Source organism: Pteropus alecto, unplaced genomic scaffold (genome assembly GCF_000325575.1).
Source record: "Pteropus alecto unplaced genomic scaffold, ASM32557v1 scaffold131, whole genome shotgun sequence".
NCBI lineage: Eukaryota > Metazoa > Chordata > Mammalia > Chiroptera > Pteropodidae > Pteropus > Pteropus alecto.
This window is the reverse complement of record NW_006434709.1, coordinates 3,241,779-3,252,516: the sequence shown is the minus strand read 5'-3', so window position 1 is coordinate 3,252,516 and position 10,738 is coordinate 3,241,779. Positions and strand designations below refer to the sequence as shown.

Genomic DNA, 10,738 nt, shown 5'->3' with positions numbered 1-10,738 from the left:
CAAGTATTATTCTCCTTTGTCAATGACTTCACCTTATACATAGTATTTAGGAACCAGACCAAGACATACCCTTGATTCTTCCCTTTTCTTCACATCACTCATTCAATCCATTGGCAGTTCTTGCCATTTCACCCTTTAAATTATGTTAGGAACCTAACCACTTCTTACTTTCTCTGCCTCTATCACCTTAGTTATAACCACCATCATCTCTTTCCTGGAGAACTGCACCAGTTTCTTAACTGATATCTCTTTTTTCTTCTCTTGCCCTTCTGTAGTTTGTTTTCCACACAGCAGTCATAGTAATTCTCTAAAAATAAGTGATACCATGTTGTTTTCTTAGGCAGAATCTTTCAATAGCTTCTCATAAAACTCTTTACCCTTTCTTACAAGTTTTTCTCTGACTTGATTTTTTACTGCTTTCCTTCTCACTCATTCCCCGTGAGCTATACAAATCTTTCAGTGGTTTTCCAAATACCCTAGGCTCATTTCTACCTCAGCCTTAGCAAATTTAGAGATATTTTTAATTTCCTCTTCCTGATGTGTTCTTCCTTCAGATATGTATTGTTTTTCATATATCTATATCATTAAAATCAGACATGTTTTGGAAATTGAATATTTAAAAATATAACAGCTCATACAAACCTGGTATAGTTATGGGTGTATATCTCTATGTTTAGAACCCAAAGATTACTGTTAATAATTAACAACAATGCAAAAACAAAAACCCTGAAAACCAGAAAAGATTTTGAGGCCCGCTGAGTTACAGAAAATGTCATTTGTGAAAGAGGTTGATATAAATCTTTTATGAATGAACTCTGAGTATTTCCATTCATTATTTGGAAAAAGTCCTGGGTGGAATTCGGCATTGTCCTCGAAAGTTATTTCAAATACTCATATGCTCCCAAAGATCCATCCAGGGTTGCCACTTAGCCTTAACCCAGGGTTATATGAAAAAGACATTTTGCCTTGTTATGAAATAACTGATTTTTGAAAATGGGATATGCATAGGCAAATGTTAGAAAATATTCTATAATTGTGTGAAGTATGATTGGGAAAATATTCAACCATAATAATTGTATGTATTATAGAAGGCAAATTCAGTGATTTAGTATTAATTGGCAATTACTTTTACGGGCACAGATCCCAGACATTGTTGGCTATCTTAAACTAAAATTGATTTCTATTTCTATAAAAATGGCTGACACTTGTAAAATGCTCAGTAACCCACAAACGTTTATACACATTATTTCATTTACCCCTTGGAACAGTCCTCTGTGAAGCAGGCAGTATTATTTCTCTTTACAGATGAGGAAATGGAGACGGGGTTCGTAGGACTTGCCCTGAATCACAGAATCAGTAAATGGTGTCTTTTGAATTCAGACTTAGCTCTTCTGGTCCGGAAACCAGAGCCCCTTCCACAACAGAATGCTGGTGATCTAAATTTTAACAAGCCAGATAAGAACAGGTCCAAGACACAGTGACATCTATCTCTTAAGCATTTGCGAAGGACTCTGTGTTCCTTCCAATCACCTGAGTGATTGATTGACTGGAGCTAAGTGTCTTATGATGCTGAGCAGTCAGTATCTCAGGAACCTGATTGCAGTGGAGTCTGCTTAATATAACTCAGTTTTTCATTGTTTCCTGGGGAAGTAATATGAATTGTTAATGGCAGGAAATTCTAACTTATTTTAATCTTAGGTCTGTGTAAAAAAGATTCAGTGAATACTTTGATTATTAACTTTATAGGTGTGAGTGCAAAGCAATTTTGGTATATTGACATTCTTTTCAACCTAATGATAAAGGTGTTCTCTGCATATTTCCAATAGAAAAACTGCCTTTCAAAGAATGGACTTCTGAAAACATCAACATCTATGGATTACTATTTACTAAAAAAAAAAAGTATTAACGTTAATTCAAGAAAACTCATTATCAATCGGGAAATTAGTAGAAACTGTTCTCTGTACTCCAACCAATGAGAATTTTAAACTTTTGTTTGTACTGCAAATGATTCTTGCCAGTTCTTTTCAATAATCGTTTTCTTAAGAAATAATAGGTAGCAAAAACAAGTATCGTTTTTCCCTATTAAATAGAAAAATGTAAAATATTTCATCATTTTGGGAATTTGTGTGAGAGCTTAATTTAGAAAAGTTTTTTGAAGGAAAAAGATGATTACAGTATAGTAGATAGATTAATTTATGAAAAATATAGTTGAATGCCACTTTGTGAAAGGTACTCTTATAGATGCTATAAAATATATTAGAACGTGTTAAGAAAAATCCCATGCCCTCTAGCAGCTCATTTGATAGATGATAGAGATAATACATACACACACACATTTGTGTTGAAAATTTAGATGACAATATAAGAAATTCTGTGGTAAGTATACCAAATGGTAGATACAGACAATAAGTCCTGGAGCTATTTCCCAGGGATGATCAGAGTTGCCTTCCTGAGGGAGCAGTGTCGAGTAAGAATAATATTCTTGGCAAAAAGGCTATCGGCAAGTACCTGTCAATGAGAAGGAACCAAAAACTACTCCTTGAGAGTAGAAACGAAGAATTGGGTTGAAAATAAAGATTGGGACTAAAATTATGTTGGACCTTGAGGGAGAGGATAATTTAAGAATTTAACATTCAAAATACTTAATTTCTTTAACATTTAGATTGCTATGTCAACAAAACATGTCCAAAATTTGTTTTTATTTTGAGTGTGGGCTTTTGTATGTGATAATATTAACTTTTATGTTTCAGCTCATTTTTTAAATTAAAGTCCCTTTATCTTGTTATATTTATTACCAACAACAAAGAATGAAATATATTTGAAAATACCTCAAACAGGAAACTTTTGAAGCTGTCACAGGGATATTTTCTCTTCATTTTCAGTGAGATAGTTAGTAAAAATTTTATTGATATTTATACTTTTGTTTTAAATTGGAAGTTGGGTCTCAGAGTTAAATGTGGAAAATCACCAATTCAACTAGTTTCTTGAGGTCCACATTGGAGTCTTACACTTGCGTTTTTGTGAAATTCACAAGTTCTCCTAGGAAAGGATGAAAAGTATTAGCAGAGCCTCAAAGAAGTAAATGTCCCCCCTCTAAGGTAGAGGAAAATGTGCACATGGATCTGAAAATCTTTTCTGAATACAAAATTTCATAATATACTTTTCTGATCTTCTTTTAGGGAATATACAAATGTAAAACTTTTTTCCCATTCATGTATTCTGAAATGGCTTGCCTTTTCCTAGATAGTGTGTGAGGTTAGTTTATGTCACTGGGGTATGTGAGTGCAGTTGTGTTGTGTTCCAAAATGACAGAGAACGGGGAGACGCCTTCTGCAACTTTAAGGTTGAACATGTGCCTCCACAACCCTCACCCCATTTTCTGATACCACATCTTTCATTTTGCATTTTTTTGAAAGTTTCTCTTTTAATATTTCTTGCCTGACATCTGTCAACAGTCATTTAACTGCTGCTTGGTACATAAACTGTACTTGTCTCCGTTAGGTGCCATGGTTCAATTTCTGTACTTGTTTTCAAAGCCTGACATTTAGTTCCTTGAGAGTTTCTAAAGCAGCTTTTGAAGGAGATTGCAGTAGCAGACAATGAAGGCCATATTTAACTTTTCAACAGTTCTGCTCCGTTAAGGGTAAAGCAGGAAAATATAGGACCGCTTGGTATCTGAAGCAAACATATATTAAAAGGGAGAAAAAAAGCCTTTAAATCTCAAATGAATGTAGATATATAATAATCATCATGAAGCATCTGTGTAGAATGTTAGCACTTGAATCTCAGTGAGGGTGTATGGAATTTCAGCGTACTATCTTATCACTTTTCAGTAGGTTCGAATTGTTCTCAAAATAAAAGGTTAACAGTGTACTTTACTACAATAAAAAAAGAAAGGATTTTTAAAAAGTCACCAAAAATAATCTCAAATGCCCAGCAATCTTTTATAAATTCTCAATGAAGAATACCTTTGGTATTAATGTTCCTCATTTTTCCGATGTCCAGCACTAACTGTACTTTAATAAAGACTGAAGTAAACAAGCCACTGACCTGCGCCAGCATGTTCGTTAAGGAAAGATCATCCCCTAAGTCATCACTGCAGCTTTGTTCATTTGCACCTCTCTTCATCACATTTAAGTTGTCCAGTTTATTTCTCTCAACTTTGAACTTTCTTTTCCATCAAAAGGTCAAATTTGGGTTAATTACCCCAAGATACAATCTTTTATAGAATCTTTTTTCCACTTTACAAAACTGTTGAGTTATGACCTTAATTAACTGTGTGGTTGCACTCTTGTGCTGTGTTTAATGCTCATATTGTAGAGAAAGTTACCAATAAAAAAGAGATATTAGCAGTAAGAACTGTCACTGATAACCTGACGCAGGGCCTGGCATATAATAAGTGCCCTGTGATTTATTTCTTGAATCAGTGATTAATGAATCATTGGCTAACATTAATTACTTACCACTTACCATGCCCTTAGACTAAGGACTTATTGTGTATTCCTCGTGCATCCTCACAACAGCTTCATATGAGTTGTATACCTTAGCAGCTATCTGGTGTCAGTGTACCCCAGCTCTCCTTCGTTAGTATCCTGAGGGAGAGATACCCATCAAGTGGGTCACGATCAACCAGTTACTGCTTTGGATTTTTGCTTCCTAGGCAGTTCCACATTATCTGTAAAATGTCTTATATATATAGTGTACCCAAATATTTGTTTAACTAATAAAATAATAGAAGGAATCGTAAGTGCATATATTCAAAATATTCAAACAGCAGTTTGTTTGACTGGAATATGTTATATAAATTTCTCAACACAAACCACCTTTTCTGTTTTTGCATAACAATTGGTGTTCTTTGAAGAGGCCTGACTTAAGTGCTTTTAACTTTGGATTCAAGAAGCGCCTTAAAAGCATCATTTTAGACATACACAAACAGAGATGTATTTTGTTATATATTTTATGCAGTATTTTACGTTGTATTTTTATATATGTAATATATGATGTTGACATTTTAGAAATAAATTTTTTTAATGAATATATTTTATTTATCTCTTACTGGCTTTCTCTAGAGTTAAATTTGTCTGGTTCACCACTCTATCTTTGCATCTAGAAATATGTCTGGCATAGAGAGGGTGACCAGTTAATGTTGAAATTAAAAAGGAAATACTTTGTACAGCATGATTACTGTAGTTAACAAAAACAGCAAATGCTTCTTAATAAGAGGCTAATTTTATGTGTAAGTTAGTGAATGTTCTAGTTTAATTAAAATAGTCTCATTAATTTTTTATGATTGGAAAACTAGATCTCATTCTTGTTTTCTTTTCTTTATCTTTTTTTTTTTTTTTTTAGGAAGAATCCCCAGCACAAGATAGAATATAGACACAGTACACTTCCGGGTAAGTAATTTTACTTCAGGAAGTAAAAATAACTCAAAATGAAAAGGAAACTCAAAACGAAACCTTCAAATGACTCTCCTATTAAACCTAGGTACAGTTTGCTGTTATTTTGTGTTTTTCCTCAAAATCTCTTCTGTGAATTTTTTGAATTTTGATTTTGATGATTTTTCTTAGTTTAAAAAGATAGAAATTTTTATATTACAAATGTTTTCTACAGTCATTATCTAACGATATATATTTGTCCTTATATCTGTTATGATTCTTTTCTTTGTAGGTACCTGAAAACAAAATTTAGATTGGTCCAGATGGTAAAGAGAACTTACTGATTTCTATAATTGAAAAGTCTAGAAGTCGGGCTGGATTTAGATAAGATTTATGCTTTGGCCCATTAATGTTGTCAGTAAGGTCACCAGTGACCCAATTTCCTTCTGTCATTTTACCTTAAGAGGAGTATTATTATCCTAAGACTGGCTTCTGTCTCCACCAGGAAACTATACGCATCCTTATTCATCTGGGATGATACGCTCCCATGTTTACATTTAAGGAGAGAAAGAGAATGAACAGTTTCGACTCTCACTATTCCTAGGGAAAAATCATGAAATTTACTTTTTTTTTTTTATTTTTATTGGCTTGGATCACATTCTTTCTCTTGAGCTAATCACAAGGGCCACTGATTAGTTTGTACCATCCCTGGAACCAGAGTAGAGCCACCTCCTTCAGAACCACAGAGATCCCCGTAGAAACTAAAGTTTTTGGGGAAGGAGGAGGAGGGGAAATAAACACCAGAGAAGCAACTATCAAATGTTCATCAGTCCTATTTGCATTAATCTCTTTTACCTGCTTACAAACTCTGATACTTTTACCCTTTACAAATCCTGGCTTCTTTGTATCATTTATATAATGCAGAGGCCAATTCAACATTCAATATTTCTGCCCACAGAGAGAATAAAATGGGTACTATCCAGGCTATGCCCACATGCTTTGTATGTGTACAAACACAACCAACTTGTAACCAAGTGATAAAAATAATGAATTTTACCATTGGCAATTTCATTTCGTAGTTCTGATTGAAACACACTTTAATGCCTTAGTACTTCAGACACCAGTGTACTCATTTTGTCTGAGCTAATATGGTATGGAGGTTATATGTTACATGTTATACTTTCTTTACTGGGGCTGTGTCTAATGATGTTGCATTTATGGTGCCTAAATTAACTTCTTTTCCAGCAATAACGTAATAATATTGATTAAAACTATATTTTCTTGACTGAATTTAACATTGTTCCATAAAAGAGCATTTGACATATCTGTATATCTTTACAGAAATAGGAACCGTTTTCCTAAACACTATTAATATGCATCATATGGTATAGTTAAAAATGTCTGAATTTTCTTTGAAAAGTCTCTTTGAATTATCATTAAAGTAGCTTCTGAATGAAGAATATATTTTTAAAACAATTAGCTTTTTTTAAGAAAAACTTTTTTCATTGGAAAGATCGTTTTTTAAAAAGTATAGATATTTTTAAGCAAAGTTAAAACTGTTTTATATTTTTAATATACTTTCAAGGGTTGTTATATGGCAATATAATCAGAACATGTCTTTCTACTCTAAAACCTTTAAATTAAGGTATTTGGAGTATTTCGAATATTAAACGTTGAGGTTTTCATTATATTTTTAAATTTAGTGATATCTGACACGGAATTCTGACATACTTGTTTTTCTTATTCCCTAAATCCTTAGTTTAACATTACCCAAGATCTCAATCTCATTTATGTAACAGTACGTTTATTCACACACTCCTTTATGCATTTATTATATGTCTAACAAGTGAGGAAAGTTACAGAGAGATGTGAGACCCAGCTCTGGCTCTATATGTTTGTGGTGAAATTCTCTAAAACCTTGGAAGAAAGAGAAGGAGCCCTTCCTGTTGGAAGTTATCAGGGTAGACTTGATGTGGGAGTTTTAAGTTAAGTTAGTCTTTAAGGTGGTAGGATTTCAGGCATTTTGCTAGTTTCTTAGTTTGTGGTGGGTACATATAGGACATACCAAACAAAGTGAATAATAGATTAGTCGGGGACATCAAGGTAGAAAATGGTGAGTTGTGTTTGGAGTTAGCAGGTGGATCTATTTAACTGGCATGGAGTCTCTGTAGTTACTGTGGATGGTACCAAAAGGATGTATTAAGGCCAAATTATAGAAGCTCTCAAAAGCTAGACCGAAGATATAGATGCACTGACCAATAATGGTGAGCTACTATTTTACCCAAACGAAACTGGTGAGGATGAGCAGTCTGAACTGGAGTCGGGGGAGCCTTGTGGAGATTAGTTAGATAGTTGAATGAAGGGCCAGAGCTAGGTCACCATGAGGTACAAGTGAATTTCGAAGCAAGAATCAGTTAGGTTTGCCAACTGATTGGTTATGGTGTGGGGCTGGGATGAGGTAAAGGAAATAGGGATGACTCAGAATTATAGTATTTTTAGGAGACTGGTGATGACAGTTACACATAATAGAGATCAGAAGGAAGGACTGTGTAGGTTTTTTTAAAGTTTAAACATTGAATTTGAAGTGAGGTATCATAATTACATAATGAGACAATACAATATAATTAGTACCATATACCATATGTACCAAATACTGTAGTATTTTATAGTATAAAATAACTGCATTAAACTTTTATTATTTAATTTCTGATTTGTAGTACTCCTAAAACACTTTAGTCTGTAAGGTTCTTCACATATGTAACAATTTATGTAGTTTGTTCTGGTTTTGTAGGTTTGGCTTCTGTCATCTGCTAAGCTTCTTGTATACCTCAGTTTAAAATTTCACTAACTTTCCACACATTTTCTGAGTGCTTTGGTTTTGGCACAGGGTATTGAACATAAGAATAATTAGTGCCAGGAAAATTTTATTTTCTACTTTCTTAGCTACTTTACCTGTTGACAGCATTTAAAAGAAATTATCACCTGATTATTAGAGTCATTCCTTCTTGCTTTTATTATTATGCGATATTCATATTCTAGGTGATCAGTACCATTCATAGCTGAAAATTTAGAATGTTACACTGATAGCTATTTTAATATTTCTCTAGTTATTCAATTATGTGCTTGCACACATGTGCATATATCTATATCTATATCTATATCTATATCTATCTATCTATATATACACATATTTTTTTTCTTCAGAAGTGGAAATCAAAAAATCTAGAAAAAAGCTATTAAGGAAGGTTAGTGGAACGTAAATGAAATCCTGTAAACTGCTGCTTAGCATGGGGAAAACAGATTTTAGAATATGAAAAAGGCTAGCGTAATAATATTTTCAAAACAAAATAAACTTCATGTATAATACAGTAGATCAGAATTACACAAACTGCTTTTCCAAAGCTAAAATATGAATATATTGGTACGCTAGAAAGTGAGTCTTTAGTAGTAAAACGAAGAATTAAAAATGTTTATTTTTGTAGTGTATAATAAATTTTCATCTTTAGAGAATTGGGCTAATTTTTTTTACATAATGAAAATTAATACCCTAATTTGTCCTAAGATTTACTAGAAAAGAAAGGAAAATAAAACTTGAGGAATTGTCGATGTTAAGCTGTAAATCTGCTATGAGGCAGCTGTCGTCTTAGACCTCAACATCAGAAAACTCTTTGGAAAACCCAGTAATTTAGAAAGATCTTTTCTCCATGTAAAAATCAATATTTCTTTCAACATGTGACACAGTGTACTCGTCAGTAACTCTTCAGACTTCATTCTTGGGATAAGAATTGAGAGTGAGATTTTAAATTGTAAAGGAAATGTTAAATGCAAATTTTGGAATTGTCTTTCTGATATTACAAATTCCTCTGCATAAATAGAAAAGTCAGAAATTACCACATTGTTAATACCGAATAGTTAATAACATGCTTTAAACATGTTAAAGAGTTTGCTTCATTTTCTAAAGGCTGTTATTTTCATTATCATGGTTGGAGAAGTTAGAAAAATAAATAAATGGTCATTTTCATCCCCTTTCTAGAAATTTATAGTGGTTACTTATGCATTAAGTGAAATTAATTATTCTTGGTGGATGAAGAAATTTTACAGTTAGACATCTGTAATCCCAGGTTGAGTGGCAGTTGATGTGTTGTATATCAAACTTCTGTTTTTCAGTGAGAAGCACTTTAGATGAAGACGGTGATAACATTGAGCAACCCAGTGAGCATGACGTGAATGACAGCTCTCTAGATGATGAGGAAGAAGAATATGAGCCAACAGATGAAGATTCCGACTGGGAACCTGGAAAGGAGGACCAAGAGCAGGAAGATATGGAAGAGCTTGTGAAAGAAGCAAAAAAGTTTATGAAAAGAAAAAAGTAACCATTTTTTTCCTGCAATAATATGTGGCTCACATTTACTCTTTCTTTATGGAAAAAAATTGTGTGATGGTTATAAGTAAAAAGCCATAGGTTGCATAAAACTTTGGTCTTTTTTTTTTTTTCATTTTTCCAAAGATTCTGTCTTTACAGAATACTAGGCAAGTATAACCAGGTAAATTATGTCATGGGTAGAAAAGCATACCTCTTCATTGCTATTGAAGTAATTCTTCAAGCAGAATCAGGCTTTAAAAAATGATAGCTATCATATAATAGCTATTATTTTTCTAGTACCCTAGATGTAAGCTTTACAATTTTATTACATTTATTCTTTGAAACTTGGAGAAATTAGTTCCAAGGGGATACTGAATATAGGTTCAATAAGACTGCAGAAGAGAAATGTTCACCACGCAGGGAATGTTATTTTGTGACCCACGTCTGTAATTTACTGGATGTCTGAGATTAAGGGCAGAAAAACTGAAAGAATTTAACAGTTTCTTTTTCAAAGGTAAGTCCTCCCTGATTATTTTAACTCTCAATGTGTTGTCTTTACATTAGGAATAAATGATTTTTAACCATAATTTTCTAAAATGACCTTAGTTCTTTTGTCCTCAGATGAAAGTGGCAAGTTGTTTGCCAGTGTTCAAGATTCTAGCCTTTTATTTCAAGAAGAAACCCCTATTCAGTTTTATGGAGCATATCTCTGTATCTCTGTTCTTAAACTACTTTGGACCCTGTTATACTCTTTATTTTAGGTGACTTAGAATTTTTGAAATTTAGTTTAGAATCTTTAATAATCGTTGGGTATATGTACATACTGTAGTAGGTATAGTATTGAAATAATAAATCACTAAACCAAAAGTGTCTTTGTTAAACACTAATATTTTCTATTCTAAGAGAACCTCAAAATTTACATCTTAAAGAGCACAGATTTATAATTGTTTTCTTAGTGTTTTTAAATATATTTTCAAGTAATTGCATAATATTAAAA

The 10,738-nt window shown here is 32.9% G+C and overlaps 1 protein-coding gene across 1 annotated transcript in view; it reads left to right on the top strand.

The window, feature by feature from the left end:
* APLF (aprataxin and PNKP like factor) overlaps nucleotides 1–10,328 on the top strand; it is a 68,393-nt gene extending 58,065 nt beyond the window's left edge. The window contains exons 9-10 of the mRNA XM_006909531.3: nucleotides 5,350–5,396; nucleotides 9,546–10,328. Of these exons, the coding sequence (XP_006909593.2) occupies nucleotides 5,350–5,396; nucleotides 9,546–9,751 (253 nt within the window). The 3' untranslated portion in view covers nucleotides 9,752–10,328. The remainder of the gene's footprint in view (nucleotides 1–5,349; nucleotides 5,397–9,545) is intronic.
* The last annotated feature ends 410 nt before the right edge of the window (nucleotides 10,329–10,738 follow it).